The following is a 21,606-nucleotide window of genomic DNA, read 5'->3' on the forward strand; positions in this document are numbered from 1 at the left end:
ATGATATTAGAACTCTGATCAGGGTTCAGGCCATTCTACAGCTATAAGAGTAAGACCACAGCTGTGAATGACTATCTTAGCTATATAAATAAAGGGGGGGGGGCTCAAATAACTTGGACAATTACCTGAATTAAGTATGTAATTTTGTTGATTTTGTGCTTTATTTTAATTGTCCAGACTTGCCCTAGCTCTGTATACTTCCACTGGATTATTACACTGATGAAAGCAAAGCAAAATGTAGAAAAAGTATTATTTTCATTTGTCGATACTGTAATATTTTGGGAGGCAATACAGCTTTTCTAATTGACCTAGTCAAGTTTTTTTTTCTATCCACATATTCCTCAAATCTCATCTCTTAACTAAATATGTATTATATTTGTCTTTTGAAAATGAATTAGCTAATGGTATCAGCTAATAGTATTGCTCTTATAGTATTATTAATAATAGCATTATAGTGTTAGTAGCTATATAGCTACTTGTTAATATAATAAAAGCATTATAATAGTATTATTAGTATTAATAATAGTATTAATATAGTATTATTAAATATTATTATTAGTGCCCCTTAGGATTAATACTAGCGTTTCTTTATTTGCAGGCCAGTATGCTGACATGACTGAACTAGTAATTTAGAACCTGATTTCCTCCTTATCTTTGATAGTCCATTGACTGAGTCACCAGGGCAAAAAGGGGCTATTTTAAAGTTGTTCTACTATGACCTTGTCTTCCTGTCTTTTGACTCAAATGACTTCAGGAGTTGAGAGGTCAGGAGGTATGGGGGTTCTGTTGGTCTTTGCTAAGTGAATACTTGGGTTGGGGTTTGTTTGTTTATTTAGCACAACCATTTGAATTTGTTTTGAAGTAGTAACTTAGAGTAGTAAAGTGGTACACAAAGGAACTTGACCATAATACCCAGATTCTAGGCTTGAATCTACTACTTTAATGTGTGATAGACAAACTACAGAATTTTTTATATGTATTTCTTTAATTCTGCACTATGGTACCTAAGGGGGAGTGTAAAATTATATTATGTCTCTAATAATAAAAATATTATATTTTATGAGGTTTATTAAGGATCATTAGAAATCAAGGAATAAAGAAGATACAAAATAAAAACAACGTGCTCATGGCTGATTAGCCCATTTAAAATCCCCACACTTAGTTTACCACTATACTTGCTACATCATTGTAAAGAAAGAGAGCATGGGAGGCATTACTGCCAGTTAAATACCAATTGTGATCTTGCCAATGTGGAGACTCAGGAGAGATTATAGGGAATTCTGGGAAATACCAAGGACTTCTGGGGATTGAAGTCTAGAATTAAAAATCTCCATTTATACAGGAGCTGGTGTGATGGAGTGTCAAAAATACTTGTTTAGCAGTCAGAAGACCTGATTTCTATTCTTAGATATGCTACTAATTCCCATATACATTAGGGAAAGTATATGGAACTCAGTTTCTTCTTCTGTTAAATGAAGACTTTAAGCTCTGACATTTTAAGATTTGCCCAATATTTGTTTTTTTCTATGTCCCAAGTTAATAGTAAGGAAATCAAACCAAGGATTTGGAAAGGTTTTGTGCTCTAAATATCATGACTAAAACCAAGGATAAGCATTAAAGGCATAATTTTCCAATATTAAAATTTGCATTTTTATATGCTAATTGACTTTCTAAGGTCTCAATTATACATTCATTTTTTTTACCTATTGCAGTATTAAATGATGAATTTTTCCAATCAAGTGATATAGAAGTTTGTTACATTACAATCTGACAGAAGCAAAGATATGGTTAATAATATGTACTTAGGAAATGCTGTTGTGTTTCAATGAGTTTTTGTTCCATCAATTTCTTGCTTTGGAGAGTGCTGCAATGTGATCAACAGGATTTTATGGATAAATGAGAAAAAAATATCAAAGCAAACAAGCTACTAGGAGCTAATTCATCTTGTCAAACACTTTTGCTATTAATATTGCTTTAGAGTCCTGGTCAGTTTTATGATTGTCTATATAGTTGAAGATATAGGAAGGGCAACAGGGCAAAAGAAATTTTATATGACAGATCACACCCAACTAGGACAATGAATAAACTTACTTTCAATCAAAGCTTACTTTAAACATATTCCAAAGGGTTCTACTCCTGCCATAGGACTAAGATACATATTATGAAAGAATTATGAAATATACATCATTATTAAAAAAACTATGGTATGGGGATAAATATAACAATCCAGGAACATGTGAGGATTATAAATGCAGCTTGTGCTATTGTAGCTCCTGGAATTTAAAGAAGTCAGACTAGGTTCTTGTGATGGTGTGAGGTTGTATGTACAACCTGGCTGGCTGAATGGGAGTACATAAAAAAGGTGATGCTGGAATCATACCTCTCATTCCTCACTGCATTAAAAATCATCCTCTATTTCAACTTCAAGGTCAGAATAAGGAATGTAAATGTGGACGACTAAGGGTATTTTAAAATTTAATTTAATGACAGTGTATTTTGTCCAATTTTGATGAAGTGTAAGACAGTAAATGCTTAACTCCATGAGGATTCATTAATATGTACTTTATACAATAAACTCCTTGCTTTATGCTTAGGAGATATAAAGACACATAAGACATGATCCCTGCCCCTCAGCATAGGTGATAAGACACAGTATAATATGACCAATTTGTAAGAAAACTTGAATGATATCTCCTGGAATTCCTTCATTTCTTAGACTAGTAAACTAAGAACCAGATAAGTTAATTTGACTTGTCCAAGGTGACAGAACTAGTAAGTAGTAGAACGTAGAGTTGAACCCAGGTCCACAGACACTGAATGGAGCACTCTTTCCACTGTACCATTGTTTGTCCTAATACAAAGCCTTTGATTAAAAAAAAGAGAGAGAGAGAGAGAGAGAGAGAGAATTATTGAAGTCAGAGGCTGACTCACCTAATGCAATTAAATCTATATTCTTAACTATTTTCTGAAATTAAAAAAAAAAAGATGAACAGCAGGTTAGCACAACAACAAAGAGGTTTAGCCTATAATAAATTTGAAAGGAGAATGTAAGTTCTTGGAAGACAAAAATGATGTCTAGCATAGTATACACATCCCTTACAACTCATAGCACAGCATCTTTGCACATAGTATATACTTAGGGAAAAAGTGTTTTTAGCAGAGTGAATTAAATGACCACTGATATCCAGTTCTAAAGATTCTAAGATACTGGGTTTGACTGTGCTGGCTACACCAAAGAGTATAAAGACCGGGTGTAGGAAGCAAATTAAAATTTTAACATCAAAGTCAGATTTTCTTTGTGGGCAAGTAGCCAAACTCTAGAGATAAAAACAAAAAAAATTCTCTTGGTAAGTTTCCATTGCGGAGAAGAACCCAGCCAACACCTGGACTGATGGTGAGTGCACTGTCTCCTCCATTTGGAGTCTGCCGCAAACAAGTCATGCTGGTGGGTGTTCAGGTGGGTATCCGATTCGACAAATAAAACTGGTCAGATTTGTATTTGTGCTTACAGGAAAAAGAAGCTGCGTATTTAATTAAGATGTCTTTAATTAATGTCCCTAACATTTGCGCAAGGTTCCTCACTACTCCACCTCTTAATCTTCAAACCCCCTTTCAGGGTCCAGGGTCTTTCTTTACTCTTTACTCTCTAGGAACAGCTAAAAACCAACACAGACTTGGACTCCTCCCCTGGAAACTCCTCCAGGGCCGGGGAATGACTTGGCGCATGCTCCGTACCTTGGGCAGGTTTTTGCTGCGGGTAGGAGGACTCCTTGTCACACCGGCTGGTGGGTAGCGGTGGTGCCAGCCTTTCGCGAGCGCGCGCGCGCTCGCGCTTGTGTGTCTGGCTGACAGACCTGAAGCAGCAGTGGGACTTCTCTGAAGAGGCGGTGCATAGACTCGCCTGAGGCTCCTTTCTCTCCTCTCTCTCCCTGTAAGGGCTCATCTGCAAACTTGCATGGGGGGCTGGCAGCTTAAAGCCAGTCAGTACGCAGCTTGGGGCTTTCTTTGCCCCAAGGCTCCCCAGAGTGGGAGGGTGCCCGGGTGCTGCTGGTGGTGGGTTAGAGCAGGGGCTAGGGCGGGCGGGGCACTGTGAGGGGCCAGGGGCCGAAGCTCCTCCTTCTCTTTCCTGGTACCAAGGCTTTCTCCTGAAGATCACGAAGCCTCTGGGTGTGGGTCGAAGCACTGGTTTCCAGCTACCGGAGGGGAAGGTTCAGAACCCAAGATGAGCTAGTAAGTGCTTAAGAATCCGCGGCAGACTGGCTCCCAGAGGCTCATTCCTAGTCTGAGAGACGCCTGATATCTCTCTCCTCTGGCTAGGGGAAGGATTAACGGCTCTTGGAGTACAGGGTAGAGTAGAGGGAGAGTCCTTTTTGAGCTCTGGAACAGTCTTCGCGCAGCCGCCACCCCTTAGTGCCGGGAACGGGCACCTTATCTTCGCCCTCCTCTTTCCTCTCTTCCTCCTCCGCAGCGGTGGGCTAGGGGACCCAGGTTCTTTTTTCTACCTCCCATTAGCCCTGCGGGAGCTAGCAGCAGTAATCCATCGGAGCGCCAGAGTGCAACCAGCCCTCCAGACACCTTTACGGGGGTCCCGCCTGCCCGGTCACAGGGGGATGGAGGTGCAGCGGGCTCCGAACCGCAGCCTCCAGTCCAAACTTCTGCGCCGGTTTTCAGTGCAGCAGCTGTCGTCGCCGCCGCCGCCGCCGCCGCAGCCGATTCGCCTTCTGGCCTGAGAGCAGGACCATGGATGAGAGGTTCAACAAGTGGCTGCTCACGCCGGTGCTCACGCTCCTATTTCTCATCATCATGTACCAGTACGTGTCCCCCACCTGTACCAACTCCTGCACCAACTTCGGGGACAAGTTCCGCGCTGGGGAGTCAGTCCAGGCTGCAGCCGCCCCAGTGGGTCCCCGAGAGGACCAGCAGCAACCACTGCTCCGGGACCAGGAAGCGGAGATTCCGGGGGCACCGGCGGCACAGCTCTCCGGACCTGTGCAGGAGGCAGACGTGGATTTCGAGGAGTTGGAAGAGGAGGAGGAAGAACAGGACCGAGAGTCCCCGGACAATGGCTCTTTGCCCAAATTCGTGCCACGATTCAACTTCTCCGTGAAGGACCTGACTCGTTTCGTGGATTTCAACATCAAAGGGAGGGATGTGATAGTCTTCTTACACATCCAGAAGACTGGGGGCACGACTTTCGGGCGGCACCTAGTGAAGAATATTAGGCTGGAGCAGCCCTGCAACTGTAAGCCCGGGCAGAAAAAATGCACCTGCCACCGACCCGGCAAAAAGGAGACATGGTTATTCTCGCGCTTCTCCACGGGCTGGAGCTGTGGGCTGCATGCCGACTGGACAGAGCTCACCAACTGTGTGCCGGCCATCATGGAGAAGAAGGACTGCCCTCGCAACCACAGTCGCACCAGGTACAGTCACTCTCTTTTGTACATTTCCCTCTTCCCCACATCATGATTTTCCTTGCCTTTTCTTTTCTCTGATTTCTCGGACACAGGGCAGTTCCACTTCAGCTCTTGTGTTGGACCAAAGTAGCTCTTAACTCTTGGGGTTAGGGTTATAGGAGGAGGTAAGAAGTAATCTCTGGCTGCTCCTCTGGTTTTGAACTCAACCCTTACTCCACCCTCTTCCTCCCCCATATCTGAATATATTTGTGTTACTTATGGGCTGTTTGGTTCAGATGTGAAGGGATAGATTAAGAGACAATTGCTATCTTATGTATAATTCCAAGTCAGTCAATAAAGCAAATGAATGGGCAAAGGTGAGAAGATGATTCTGATGACCTGTTATTGTGTGTGTGTGTGTGTGTGTGTGTGTGTGTGTGTGTGTGTGTGTGTGTGTAAATTTAGAGTGGGCAAACTGTTCTTTAGCTGTGCTAATAATCCGCATGCTAGATGTCCCAGGCTGGAAAAGAAAAAAAGAAAGAAAGAAAGAAAGAAAGAAAGAAAATACTTCTACTACATTAAGTGACTTGCAACCATTGCGGCAAAAGACTCTCTTGAGATTGCTTTCAGAAGAGAAATTCAAACCCTTGCTCTTCCTTGACAGACTCTGAGGGTTGAGCTAGTCCAAACTATGCTACCTCTTAGCAAGAATTTTTGCATTTGTTTATGCATATTAAACAAATATTTATGAGCACCCATTCTGTGCCTGCCACTGTGCTAAGTGACTCCTGGGACATGGATGAGTAGCACTTACTTTTTCTTCCAATGTATAAATGATTAATATGATTTTTAAAAAAAGCATACTGCTGGATACTTAGTAATTGGGAATTAGGAAACTTATGTTTGAATAGCCAATGAAAATGCTTACTCTGTTGCCATTCTTTGAGAAGAGAATGGGCAAAGATTTTGGGTTGATACTTTTTCTGCCTAGTAAATTTTAATATTGTTCTCACCTCTCTTTCTTCTGTAAAATGAAGCATTATTTGAAAGAAGTTTCTGTGTTTTAACCCCAATGTTTCTAGACATTTTTGTGGTCAAGAACTGAACATTTAAAAGCTTATTCTTAATTTGTTTATAGCAGATGGTACCTCCCCCCCCCCCCCCCCTTCCTCATTTGACACTTACAGAAAACCTTTAGTAGCTAGCTGGAAGCTACCCAGCTTTAGGAATTCAGCACCACTGGAGCATCTAATTCTACCTCATTCCTCTGAGAATGAACATAATTTCATTATGGGAATTTTACCGTGGCAGTTTTTCAAGGACTTTGTTTCGCCTATTTAAAAAAAAGGTCTTTGTCAGAATAAGAAATGACTTGAAATTTGAAATGAAGGTCATAGGATACTGGCTACTTCTTGCTTAGTGCATTTACTAAATCTTTTAACAAAGATTTGTGGTTGTATATGGTATTAAACGGTCACACTCATACTTTCAAGCTTTACTTCTCCATAAATTATTACTTCACAGCATGATAATATGCTGACTTTGTTTATTCAAATCTTTGTTAGTTTTTTAAAGTTCCTTGCCTTGACATTCATCTTCCTATGACCTTTGCTCTCTTTAACGTTTTTAGAATTAATATTGTGTCAAATCTAAATTTTTCTTCCTCTCTTTTCAGCAATACTTTTCAGCATAGTACTCAAACATCTTCAAAAGGACATAGTTTTTGTGTGGGAAGGGACCTTTGACATCATCCATTTTAACTGCCTTGTTTTAGAGTTTAAAAAAAAAAAGGAGCACTGGGTTTAAGTTAGGTGACATGCCCAAGGCCAATGGATAGCAAGAGGAATAGCAGGCATTCAAATCCAGATCCAGCCTCCTTACACTGAACAATGCAAGGATAGGAAGAAATCTCCATTAGATCTGAGAATTTTGACTTTATGTTTAACTGTGAAATGGTGCTGACTGTTGGAAGTAGTAAATGCCACATAGTGAACTACTTACTACAAATAGCACACTCTTCTTTCTACACAAAATGCTCCATTTCTCTAATTCTTGGCTGAGATTTTCACATGTATAACACAAAATTTTCCCAATACATGATTTTTATTGAGCATTCAAACTATTTTGTTTGTACTAGTCATTCACAATGAACATATATTCTCCCCTGAATTACAGGTTATTAGGCACTGATCACCCTGCTCGAGCTTTCCCATTGTTTTATGATCTTTATAATGTTATTTTCTATCCCACTTTTTATGGTACCCTGGGGGTATTCCAATTTCTTATTTAGGTAATATGGGAAAAGATTGTTCTGTTTTATTTGAGAAGCACTGTATTAAGGGACTAGGAGAGAGTAGCTGCTGAGGTTGATAGTGGAAGCTGCAAAATTGTGACTGTCTAGGGTAGTGTAGATATAATTATTTACCAGCCTTTGCAGTATCTATACATAGTTTTCTATGCTCTACTGGATTATCCTCAATAATGGAGGATGCACAATCATCTATAATAGAAAATGGCAGATAATCAGTTTCTATATGGGGAACAGGATAATTGTTTTTACTTGACAAACTGTCAGGACTGGCCTGAGGCAAAATTATGAATTAGATGGAGTTATTATTCAGATGCCCCCATTCTGTGTCACTTTATCCCCTCCCCATAACCCCCCTCCCCAAGCAAGAATACACTACCTTATTCTAACTATTCTCCACTTGACTTGCTTATAGGAAGGCATCTGGTAAGGTCATTCAGGCTAAGCTTTAAGTGACTGATAGTTTCCTTTTACTCCTCCCATGCATATATGGTCTTTAAACATGCTTTAAAATGTTAAATGTGGAATTTCAGAAAATATTCAGGGGATTAGGGAGTTACTTGATAAGGAAGGAGAGGGCAGGATTGCTTTCCCAGTGCCTCAGGAAGCATAATACATAGAAGATTGCTTATTGTGGTAAGGAGGCCAGCCTTGATGAACAGTCAGAATAGTAGTAAGAATAGCTGAGAAGAATAGTAATTAGCTCTTTAAAAGAAGATAATATTATTTGCCCTTACTTTTAGGTCAGAAAAGCCTGTCCTATACCTTAAACCCCACCTACATGTGACCTAAACAGACTTGGAGGGGCTGGGAAATAGAGAATATAGTTGGAGTGAATAAAGCTAGTCCTGCAGGGTAACCTGGGGAAATGTGTACTATTGGACTTTAGAAACTGTTTCTGATAATGTAAATGTTAATACCTACACTGGGAGAGAAATATCATCTTTCACAAATGTGTCAAATGTTCCAGTATTGTTTCTGTCCTATTATAGTAGGACTCAACTAGATAGAAGTGGTGGGGAAATCGGTCTGAATATGGTAACTGCATGTTGCCTTCCTTATTTAGACTAATCAATATGAAAGTAGTTTAAATTGCCTTCTAGATCATGTTATTGTTGTTTTGCTCCTCCAAATATTTTTAACCTTTTATCCCATTACTGTTGATTTCTGCCCATTATCTTTTAATCTGATGACCTGTTAAGTTGTAGACTCCTTGAGGTCAGGGAACTTTTGCCTTTCTTCATGTGCCCATTGCTTCATATATTACTTGGCACAGAGTATGTGCTTAATTTATGCTTGTGGACTTGTCTTGGTCATAATGTCTCTCACTCTGAATATTTTCACTGTACTATCATATTGTATTTTTGATCTCCATCTGTAGTAATATATTTTAGTTAGTTCTTTTTTCTGATTCTATGCAACACATTTGGCATTTTTGGGACTTGCATACTTTGATATATGTGTGAAGCAAGTTATATTATGCTGTCTTTTTTCTTTACTGGTACTTGTTTCCCCTTAGTTTTCTCCTAAATATCTGGGCCTACAATTCCTTTTTTCTACTTTTAAGGAGGTATACATTCATCAGTATAAAATGTATATCAGTATATAATAATGACTACACATTCCTCAGTGAATTGCTATATGATTTGAATGATATAATATATGTGATATGCTTTACAAACTTTAAAGTACTCTGTGTCAGTAATAGAGCTGTTAATGTTATTAAGAATGTAGGCCTTCTGTTTTGCCCCTTCCTTTTTTTGTGTGTCAAGTTATTCCTTGCTATATTTTCTTTATTTCTATTTTTTACTTTTCCTTTAGTTTTGACCTATGACTATTAATTAAATTTTGCAGAATAGTTTTGCCTTTTGTCACCTAAATTAGGGAATAGATGATGATAGTTTGGCCCTTGGGCTATTGTTCCACATAGTCTGTCCCAGTGTTAACCTTTTATTTTGAAAGAATGCATGGAGATCCTTTTTTTTTTTTTTTAGTATTTTTTCCTTTTATTTTTCTTTCACTTCAGTAAGTATATACTTAAATGCAAGATGCTGAGGATACAAAAGCAAAAGTGAAGCAGCTCTCAGGAAGCTTACATTCTGCTGGAGGTACATCATGTACATAGAGAAGTGAGTACCACACCAGGTAACTTGAGATGGGTGAGAATATTAATAACTTGGGGTCAGGAAAGGGGCATTGCAGAGGTGTTATCTGAGTTGAGGACTGAAAGAAACTCAGATTTTAAGAGATGGAGATCCTTTTTACAGAACAGAGATAATAATAAGTGAAATAGGAGATTTCTTTACTTTGAGGACATCAGAGTATTTATTTGTTATGAAATCTTATTTGAATTCCCTGCTTTTGTTTTGTCTTGTTTCTGTGGGATTTTCAGCTCAAACAGACCTTATAGATCATCTAATCTAACCTGCTTCTTTTATAGATGAAGAAATTGAGGTCCAGAAAGACTGTCAGTAGCCCGTGGTTATATAGCTAGCAAAAAACAGAGTTGAATTTCTTAATAATAACAGAAATTTAAAGAGTATGATAAAATTTTTTTAAGCATTTTACAAATAATGTCTCATTCAAACCATATAGCAAAACTCATTGAAACAGGTATTATCAGTTTTAGATATATATAATATAATAATTAAAATATATAATTGCATATATGCAGATATTACCAGTTTTATTATATAGTGATATATGATATATATTATATACTGACATTAGTGTAGAATACCTGCCTCTCTCTCTATATATATATATTCATCAACATTATTATATGCTGATAATACTTGCCTCAACTTGCCTCAATGAGTTGCTATATGGTTTGAATGAGATTTTATATATGTTTATATATATATATATATGTATATATATATATATATGATGCTTTGCAAACTTTAAAGTACTTTGTGTCAGTCATGGAGAATAGAATTTACAATCCAATTGAACCATATAACAACTTATTTATGCAGACATTATCAATATTATATATATAAATATATAATAATTACTGCTTCAGTTAGTTGTTGTATGGTTCAAAAGCTTGCAAAGTAACAGTTCTCTATCCATTATATTATCTTGCTTCTTGGAGTCTTTCTGATCCTTGATTAAGGGGCTAATTCCTTTAGTTGTTGCAATACTTTATATTTCAGCTATAATTTCTTTTCCCTACTATGGAAAATATAGTAGGTCAGGTTGCCAAGGCATAAAGTTGTTCAGTCATTTTGACCAGAGGCAGACTTACTACTTGAAAAATTAAGTCATGTTTTCATAGAATCAGTACTGCATCAAAGTTATTATAAGTTTTGCATATGAGATACTTAATAAATGTTTATTGGATTGTATAACTTCAATTTAGTTATAGCCTTGAGAACTAATTTGTTCCAGGAGAAAATAAATCAATGTATTTCTCATAAATAGTATTTTCCGAAGTGTTTTGTGGATTCCTTCAATTTGAAAAGTGATTCTTTGCCCAAATTTTAATGTAGCAATATTTCTTGAGTATAGGCTTGAAGAGTAGTAGGAAAAGCATGATAGATGTTTCAATGAGTCTCAGGGATGATGTCATAGGGAAAAGTAGCACCTCCGCTCTGTAGCAAATGTTTTCTATTGCTGACTCTTATATTATCTCACTTCATGGAATCAACTGACAGTCTTTCAACAACCTTGTGAGGTAGACATTGTAAGGTGCTGTTATCTCCATCTTATACATAAGGAAAATGAGGCTCCAAGAGGTTAAATGACTTCCCTAAGGTAGCATAACCAATAAAAGAGAGTGCCATATTTTTTTATTCTTGACCTGGGTTCTATCCATTGCAGTCTTTCTGACCCTTTGTGATTTCATACATAAGATCATAGAAATGATAGGATTGAAAATGTCTTCAGAAATTCCATTCATCCCTTTGCCTTTAGGTCTGCCTAAGCTGTTCTAGACAGATGAGTACCTTTCCCATTTTGAAAATACTTTAAGAATGGAAAAAATCTATGTGGATAATGCTTTTTGTTGTGATCCACTGATACAGTGTGAGGGCTTTTGTGAATATATGGTAAATGGGCTTTTGTGAATATATGGTAAATGTCAATGAATGAAAAAGCCTTCTTTTCAAAGATAATTTTTCACCCTGAGGAGCTCTGACTTAGAAAATTATTCACTCAAAGCACAATTCCAGATCAAAGTCTAACTGGCCCTTAGGGTGGAGGCTCTGTTAGTTCTAGGTCAGCTCCTTAGCAAATGTAGCATTCTAGAATATTCTTGAGTAAAGAAGAATTCTGGTTACTACTGCTCTGAAAGACTTCTCCCCCTTTGTTAAAGAGATTGCTTTTCAACAGAGGGAAGCAATTTTCAAGCTGTTACTACATTCTTATTCAAGCTTCTGAGTTTCATAAATCTTTGAATTTAGGAATAAGAGGCTACTAAGAACAAATCATGGCAGACTAACCTCCTTTCCTTGTCTGGTTTGGTAGGCTGATAGAGCAAGGAATATTGTCATATATTCTAATTGCTATGCCTCCCATACATAGATTTGATAAGCATGCCTTCATTTTTTATCCAAGTCATTTATAAAATTAACAATTTTTGGCATTGTTGTTCAGCTCTAAATTTGTTTAACTTATACTATCATCCAGAAAAGTATTTTACAAAGCCTCCCATGAAATCTTCAAAGATAAGATCAAGATTTGTGGACTGGGTGAAAGTATATTCAGGTGAATTTTCACCTCCTTAAACAGTTCCAAATGAATGTTGGGTAATAGATTGAAATCCCTAGCAATAAGAGAAGGGGCTTTTTCCCCCTTATCACTGATTTTTATCAATGATTTAGGTGTAGACATTCATTCAACAAGGCCTTTTTGTTTTTTAAAGAACTTCCTTCATGCCAAGAAATGTGCTAGGTTCCTGGGACACAAAAACAAAATAAAGCCTTCAAGTAGTTTATATTCTGGGAATGGAAGAGTTGGGAGGGTAGGGAAGGAAACAGGAATACTAAAGTTACATATATAAAATAGAGATAAAATAGATAAAAAATAATTGTAACGAGGACAGTCAAGATTGGCTTCCTATTGGAGCTGTTTTAAAGGAATCTAGGGAGTCTACAAAGCAGAATTAAGAGATAGTGCATCCTAAACATCAAAGACAACCTGTGCAGGAAGACATAGGGTCTGGATATCAAATGTTGTATTGGGGGACAACAAACACACTAGTTTTGTCAGAAGGTAGAGTTCATGAAAGGGACAAATAAGCAATAAGCCTTCAAATGGAAAGTTTGATAAGGGCTTTGCAAGTTAAATAGAAATGTTTATGCTTTATTCTAGAGGCAAGAGGGAAGTATTAGACTTTCATCAATAGGGAGTGGCAGAAGTCAAACTTATCAAATCTATTTGCAAAAGAGATAGGGGTAATGAGTTAGAAAGTAGTTTATATTATATATCATCTGATCCTCACAACAGTTTTGTGAGCTGTGTGCTATTAGTATCCTCATTTTACAGATTAGGTAACTTTATTTTGGAGAGATTAAATAGCTTGCCAAGATCACATTGCTACTGAGTGTCTGAGGTAGCATTCAAACTCAGGTTTTTCTAATGCTAAGTCTAGCACTATATCTACTATCCTAGAAACCTCCTGTGACTTCTTTAGTGTGGGGAACTCCTGGATTAGAAAAAGCTATACATGTAGGTTAAACATTCTCTTCAAGTTATAGTGTTATTATTTTTTATAGTTCAATAAAATAATTATTTGTTAGTTTGATTGGTATGGCACTGAGTAAATAAATTAATTGAGGTAGAATTGTTGTTTATATTAGGTCAGCCTTCCCATGAGCAGTTAATATTTTCCCAATTGTCTAGATCTGAATTTATTTGCATGAAAAGTGTCCTGTAATTGTGTTCATGTAATTCCTGTGTTTGCTTTGGCAAGCAGATTCCCAGGTATTTTATAGTGTTTAGAGTGATTTTAAATGGAATTTCTCTCTCTAACTCTTGATTCTGGACTTGTTGGTAATATATAGAAATGCTGATGATTTATGTGAATTTATTTTATATCCTGCAACTTTACTAAAGTTATTTATTATTTCAACTCATTTTTTTAGTTGATTCTGTAGAATTCTCTAAGGATATCATCATGTCATCTGCAAAGAGTAACAGTTTAATTTCCTCATTGCCTACTTTAACTCAAATTATTTTTCTTTCCTTATTGCTAAAGTTAGCATTTCTAACACAATATTAAAATAATAGTTGTGGTAATGGGCATCCTTGCTTCACCTCTGATCTTATCAGGAAGGCTTCTAAGTTATCCTCATTGCAGATACTTGCTGAAGGTTTTAAGTATATACTACTTATCATTTTAAGGAATGACCACTTATTCCTATGCTTTCTAGTGTTTTTAATAGGAATGGGTGTTATATTTCTTTAAAAGGCTTTTTCTGCATCTATTAAGATAATTATATGATTTCTGTTAGTTTGGTTATTAATATGGTCTATTATGCTGATAGTTTTCCTAATATTAAACCAGCCCTGCATTCCTAGTGGAAATCCTACCTGGTCATATTGCTGTATTTTCCTTGCATCTATATTTTTCATTAAAATTTTTGCATCTATAATTTATTAATAAAATTGGCCTATGATTTTTTTTTTCTGTTTTTGTTTTTCCTGGCCAAGGTAACAGTACCATAAGTAGTTTCATAAAAGAATTTGGTACTATTCCTTCTCTATTTATTTTCCCAAATAGTATATGTAGTATTGGGATTCATTGCTTTTTAAATATTTGATATAATTCACTTGTGAATCCATTTGGGGATTTTTTTCTTGATGGCTTGTTCAATTTCTTTTTCTGATATGGGATTCTTTAAGAATTCTAGTTTCTCTTTTGTTAATCTAGACAATTTTTATTTTTGTAAATATTCATCCATTTTGCTTAGATTGTCAGATTTATTGGTATATAATTGTGCAAAATAGCTCCCACTGATTGTTTTAATTTTCTCTTCATTGGTGGTGAGTTCACCCTTTTCATTTTTTGATACTGATTCTTTGATTTTCTTCTTTCCTTTTTTAAACAAATTATCCAACTCTGTCTATTTTATGTTTTTTTTTCATAAACCAACTCCTAGTCTTATATATTAATTCAGTTATTCTCTTAATTTCAATTTTATTAATTTCTGCTTTAATTTTTAGGATTTCTAATTTAGTGTTTAAATGAGTAATTCAACAATTCTTAAATGATCTCTTCTGGATCCATTTTCCAGATAAATTTCCAGTAAGGTTTTTTTTTTTAATTATATTTTTCTTCTCTTGGTTTTGTTTTATTGTTTCTTGATCTTTCATGGAGTCATTAGCTTCTACTTGCTTTCTTCCAATTTTTAAGGAATTATTTTGTTCAGTAAGCTTTTGTACCTCTTTTATTACTTGGCAAATTTTACTTTTTAAGGGGTTCTTTTGTTGAAGGAGTTCAGAGAGTTCTTCTTGAAGAAGATAAAGAAGAGCAGTGTTCATAAATCTCAGTATATGTATATGGGATATAAGAAGACTGGAAAGTCAGGAAGCAAACAGATTATGGAGAACTTTAAAAGCCAAACACAGGATTTTATATTTTATTCTAGAGGCAAGAGAAAACTAATGAAATTGATTGAATGTTGTGGGGATTAACATGGTTAGACTTGGACTTTCCGAAGAACAAATTGACAGCTAAGTGGAAGATAAACTACAATGGGTGAGAAACTGAACCATAAATTATTGAAATAATGTAGATGTGGTGTAATGAGGACCTCATCCTGTATCAGCTAAGTGGCACAATGGATAAAGTCATTGCCCTGTTTTCAGGAAAACCTGAGTTTGAGCCTTATACTTATTTTAGCTATGTGACACTGAGTAATTAATATTAGCTCCTTGAGGGCAGAGGCTATTTTTTTTTTTTAAACCCTTACCTTCCGTCTTGGAGTCAATACTGTGTATTGGCTCCAAGGCAGAAGAGTGGTAAGGGCTAGGCAATGGGGGTCAAGTGACTTGCCCAGGGTCACACAGCTAGGAAGTGGCTGAGGCCGGATTTGAACCTAGGACCTCCCGTCTCTAGGCCTGACTCTCAATCCACTGAGCTACCCAGCTGCCCCCCGCTATTTTGTTTTTATCTGGAAAGCACTATGTGTCAGGCATTGTGCTAAGTACTGGGAATACAAAGAAAGGCCAAAGACAGTTTCTGCTCTCAATGTCCTTGTAAGCTAATGAAGGAGACAACTTGAAAACAGTTATATAGATATAAGTTATATATAGAATAAAATGGAGAGAATCAACAGAGGTAACATACTAGCATTAAAAATGATATTAAAAAAGAATTATAAAAGGCTTCTTGTAAATGGTGGGACTCAAGCTGAGACTTGATGAAAGTCAGAAAATTAGGAGGCAGAGATAAGGAGGGGCAGAATTTCATACATAGGAGAAAGCTAATGAAAATTCTTTGAATTGGAGGATGGAATTCTTCTCTTCAGTGAATTTTTGTACCTAATTTTCCATTTAATCAATTCTATATTTTAAAAAATTCTTCTCCTCAGTGAATTTTAATGCCTCTTTTACCCTTGGGTCAATTTTGTTTTTTAAAGACATGATGTTCTTTAGTATTTATTATGCATCTTTTACTAAGCTGTTGAATCTTTTTAAAAATAATTTTCTTGCAATAAATAAATTCATTTTTCCCATTCCCCCCTTTTTTCTCTTATTTGATTTTAAAGATCCTGTTTGTTCTCTTCCAGGAATTCTTGTTGGTCGAATTCACATTTTTTCTCTCAGGCTTTGCTTTGCTTGTAGTAGTTTTTACATTAATGTCTTTTTCTGGGTCACGTCTTGATTTTCCTTGTCACCATTGGTGACTTTTTATGGCCAAGTGTTTTTGTTTATTTGCTCATTTTAATAGCATTTTTTTTTTATTTTGAACTTTATGTTAAATTTTGACTCTTCCTGGTGGATTGGGGGTACTCTTCCAAGTTTCTTTTTGTGCTATTGTTTTCAGAACTAGTTCTGGGGGTCTGTGAATTTTTGGTACATATAAATTAGTATGATCCAAGGAGTGGTGAGGTCAGTATTTCCCATGCTCTGAGCTCTGGTCATTACCCAGGGAGGTATCTTGCTCCCCTGCAGTCACAAATACTTGTACTCCTCTTGGCCTTGGAATTGTGACCAGATCCCTTGATTTCCTGCAGTTGCAAAGCCTACTGTACCTTCTTAGAACTGAGACTTGTTGATTGAATGAATAAGAGCTGGTAATAGGATGCCTCTCTTTTGCTTGGATTTAACGATTACTAGAAGCTAGTTCTCAAAGACTATGAGTGATTGTGTCAATCTTAGAAACAGCTCCTGTTATTTGTTAATAGCATGCTATCTTTCTCAATTCATTGTTTTCAAGGTCAGAAACAGAAAATACAGTGAAAAAATAATTTAATATAATTTTTCCTTTATCTATGAAAGTAGGCTAGAGAACTAACTATGAAAGGCTTTAAATACCAAGTTGAGAAGTTTATATTTTATCATAAAGACATCACAAAAGGTATTTTTTGGCAAATTAGGGATGTGATCAGAGATGAATTTTAGGAAGTTTATATTGTCAGTTGTTCTGAGGATGAATTAGAAAGGGGAGAAGCTTTTAAAAAAATTTCAATTCTATTTATTTAATATATTAGATATTCCTCCTAACTTCAGGTCATCCATAAGTTTCATAAGAATGCTATCTATACTTTTATCTGAGTTATTGATTAAAATTTTCAAATACAACCGGGCCAAACTCAGAGCCTGGTGCATTCCAATAGAGATCTTCTTCTAGGTCAAGGATTCTTACCCTAGGGTTCAGTGGTTTCATGGATAGGTTTCAGGGATATTGTGATATTGAAAGGAAAAATGATTACATCGTTATTTTCACTAATTTCTAACTGAAATTTCAGATTTCTTTCAATTATGAACTTAAAACCATTATGTAAAGGAGTCCATGAGTCTTACTCTATGATGCCAAAAGGTTTCATGAAAGAAAAAACATTTATGTACCCCTGCCCTATATTAATATCAACCTACTGATCAATGTATTTGGATTCAGTTGTTTGATCAGTTCTAAATTAGCATACTCTTGGCTATCTCATTATATATTCATTTTATCAATGAAGATATGGTAGAAACTTTGTCAAATGCTTTACTAAAACCCAGATATCCTGTGACTATGGTATTCATTAATCTAACTTGATAGTGACACTGTCAAAAAAGAAATGAGATTAGCCTGACATGACTTGTTCTTTTTGGCCCTATATTGACTTTCAGTGAATTCTGCTTCTTTTTCTAAGTTCTCAATATCATCTCTTTGCTAACACCTTCTATTTTTTTCTCTCCAGAAATCTGTTAGGCTTATAGTTTAATCCATTTTATTCTAAACAAAAAAGTGTAAGTCTAAATTCCGGGCAAAATGTTATACTTTTTTTTATTATTATAGAAAAGATTAACAAGCTTCCAGAAAAAATTAAATCTATCAATAAAACTAAACTTTCAGTTTTTTAAATCAAGGTACTAATACTTTTGGTAAACAAATCAGTTTATTTTATAAAAACCATAATCTTATTAACTAAGAACTCTTTTGTAGGAGCTGCCTGCAGTTCCTACTTAATATCTTCATGGGTGAACACCTAAGAAGGAGAATAGAGACTGAGGGAAAATGGATGAAGGAGAGAGAGAGAGAGAGAGAGAGACAGAGAGAGACAGAGAGAGAGAGAGAGACAGAGAGATAGATAGAGAGAGAGAGAGAGAGAGAGAGAGAGAGAGAGAGAGAGAGAGAGAGAGAGAGTAATAAAGACTCAGAGATAAAGGGTTAAAACACAAGGGATCCAGGTTGCTCTGGTGATGCAATTCAGAGAGAGAGACAGAGACAGAGGGAGAGACAGATAGACAGAGAGAGAGTGAGAGAGAGAGAAAGAGAGAGAGAGAGAGAGAGAGAGAGAGAGAGAGAGAGAGAGAGAGAGAGAGAGAGAGAGATCTGCATGTGTTCCTGAACTTTTATTGAAGAATCTAGGAATGTGGAGTGGGAGGTAGCTAATGAACCTGTGACATGACATGATTTAACATTGGCTCAATTGACAACCATGTAATCATAGAGGAGTAGGTTAGTCATACATGTGACTTGGTATGGAATGTGGTATAACAAGGTGGGAGCAAGGACCCTGTGGCAAATAATGTCCTGCTCAGGAATTCTTTTGTCCTTTGGACTGAGGATTTGGAAATACAATAATCAAGAAGTAACATGACCATGAGTCTGGTATATGGACACATAAGGTACAACATCACTACACCAATAATACTTTCAAGATGCTAATATACCTGGTATGCTACAACTTTAAACACATGATTCCTTTTAGTGATTTCTCATAATAGTAGACCTTTATATCCTTTATATTTACATGTGGTTATCCCACATTTATTTTTGGTAATTAATAACTATATTAATGAGGTTGCAAAATACATTTTCCTTTCCATTTTCTTAAGAACCAACTGAGGAAACAGGCTGGCAGTTCAGGACAATGTAGAAATAGGTAGGAGGCTAAGTAGGTTGTAGCTGAAGTAAAACTGTGGTTAGTTATTAGGTTAATTGACATCATGAAGGACATGGATTCCTGATATTGCAGCTATTTTAAAAAGGAGAGCAAAACTTAAGTTAGGCAGGAGTCATAGAGCTGACAGTGTTCAGGACCATGGATAGCTCCTACAGAGCCATTCTTTTTTCTTGGAAAAATCTGCTTACTGGGTTCTGTCCTTAATTTGGAAATCACTGGCTGTTAAATTTAAGGCAGAATTAGATTCTATTGCATTAGAACTATAGCCTCATCTTACCAAGAATTTCACCCCTGTCTCTATATCACTTTAATGTCTAAAAAGTGTTGTCACTTAACCACCACTAGTTGACTTAATTTCACTCTAGGCTCTAGGAACAAGTATAACCCTATGAATAAGAAATATAAGGATCTTTCATTTATCATCTGCTTTGCCATTGATTCCATTTTGACCTTGAAACCTGGTTATAAGTAACAGGGATATTATCTTATTTCATATAATTAAGTCCCATCTTTTACCCTAGTTCACTATCTTATTCTATATATTTCTGCATTTTTAACTTACCAAGTGACTTAGCAACTTCCAGAATGGGGTTCCATCTTGCTTACATTAATCTGCCCACTTAGTAGATCTTGTCCATGAACCCCAGTTCTTTTGGTAGGATACCTATAGCCTTTTGCTGGTTCTCCCAGGGCTGATCATGTTTACTGCTTATACTTTATCATCTTTTTGCTGACAGATCAACTTCCTTCCCTCTCCCCCTACCATGATTTTGCCCTCCTGCCAGAACCTTCCCTGCTACCAATTAATCTGTATATTTATAACATTAGCCATGAGCCTATTTAGACCCACCCCAAGTTCCCTCAATATCTGACAAATTTGTTCATACATATCCATTATTAAGATCTTCCTAAATCCTTATCCTTCTTAGTCTATCCATGTAGTTTGTAGGATATGAGCATATTTGGCCTGTCCCATCTCATTTTTACCTGAGATTTGACACTGAAATATCCTTGCCAGAGTAGCTGACATGTTGAAACTTCATAAGAGTGTCCTTGTTCCCAGGGAGTTCAGAAGATTGTTCATATAACATAATTTTCATCTTCTTTTGGAAGTCTTTTTCCTTTAGGAAAACTATCTTTTTTAAGGAAGGGAATCTAGGCTTTCCTCTAATATTTTCTCCACTTAATATGTCCTAAGTTATTCATTTTCTCACCATTTATTGAGAATATAATTCTTAATATGTGTAAATGGACATTTCCAAATTCTTTTTTCTCATGTCCTTTAGTTTTGAGGAAGATTTAAATGAAGTCAATTATACTATCTACCTTGAAGCTTCCCAAGTATTCACCTGAAATTTTTCTACTGACCCATGTAAAGTGAATAATGGAACTAACATTGCCAGAAGGAATCAATAAATAACCATTATGCTACATTCAAATGTGTTTAAAATATACAGAGGGAAATTTTGTCCTTTTTAAGAAAAGGTTGCTTGAGAAAGTTACAAAACTGCAGGGTTTAGCAAAGTAGCAGGTCAATACTAGTTGCATATTGATAAAAAAGAGGATGGGGGAATTGAGTAGGCTAGAAATTTAGTTACTATGGTAAAATTTTCCTGAGTAGAAAAGCATACTTATGGGATTGGATATATACTTTATTCATATGGAGAATGGTGAGTGAGATATAGAACTATTTTTCTACATATTTCATGTTTTTGACATGGAAAAGAAAGGCTTAAGAAATATAATGTACTCATAAGTCACAATAGGGTTTTTTCCTAAGGTTAGCAAGGTATCTGCCATTCCTGAGAAAAGCTATGCCCTAAGGCAGGGACAAGTGATATGAGAAATGAACAGCTCTGCTCCAGTCCTTCTGGCTTTCTAGTAATGAACTCTGGCAAACCCCGTGCTGGGGTGATGGGGTGTATCCTCACAGAGAGGACTACGAGTGTCCCCTCTGGCATGTGTGCCATAGGTTTGCCACCATGATGCTAGAGTGAAATGAGCTCAAGCAAAAGGGAATTTGCATGAGTATATTTACAGAAGGCTTTAAAGAAGCTTAAGAACTAGATATCTTTAAAAACAACTTTACTCTCTTTTTAGAAGAATATTTCATGTTCCCTATGCTTACTGAATTTTCTAGTATAAGTTGCTGCTTACTTTGGATACCTTAACAAGTGGCCATTTTGTGACTTAAGTCATAAAATTCTCTCTGTGGTCATATAAATACAGATATAGAAGTGAATTCTTTAATATATGGAGGGACTACCTTTCAGAAGTGGGTTATCAAGTTGTTCACCTTGTTTTTTCTTCTTCTGGGAAATATATGTCAAATTCTGGG

The 21,606-nt window shown here is 36.3% G+C and overlaps 1 protein-coding gene across 1 annotated transcript in view; it reads left to right on the forward strand.

Moving 5' to 3' along the window:
• The first annotated feature begins 3,699 nt into the window (after window positions 1-3,699).
• The window catches only part of HS6ST3 (heparan sulfate 6-O-sulfotransferase 3), an 860,906-nt gene continuing 842,999 nt past the window's right edge, over window positions 3,700-21,606 (forward strand). Inside the window, exon 1 of the mRNA XM_003341822.4 lies at window positions 3,700-5,420. Coding sequence (XP_003341870.1) covers window positions 4,741-5,420 — 680 coding nt within the window. The 5' untranslated portion in view covers window positions 3,700-4,740. The remainder of the gene's footprint in view (window positions 5,421-21,606) is intronic.

The sequence above is a fragment of the Monodelphis domestica genome, chromosome 8 (assembly GCF_027887165.1).
Source record: "Monodelphis domestica isolate mMonDom1 chromosome 8, mMonDom1.pri, whole genome shotgun sequence".
NCBI classification, from domain to species: domain Eukaryota; kingdom Metazoa; phylum Chordata; class Mammalia; order Didelphimorphia; family Didelphidae; genus Monodelphis; species Monodelphis domestica.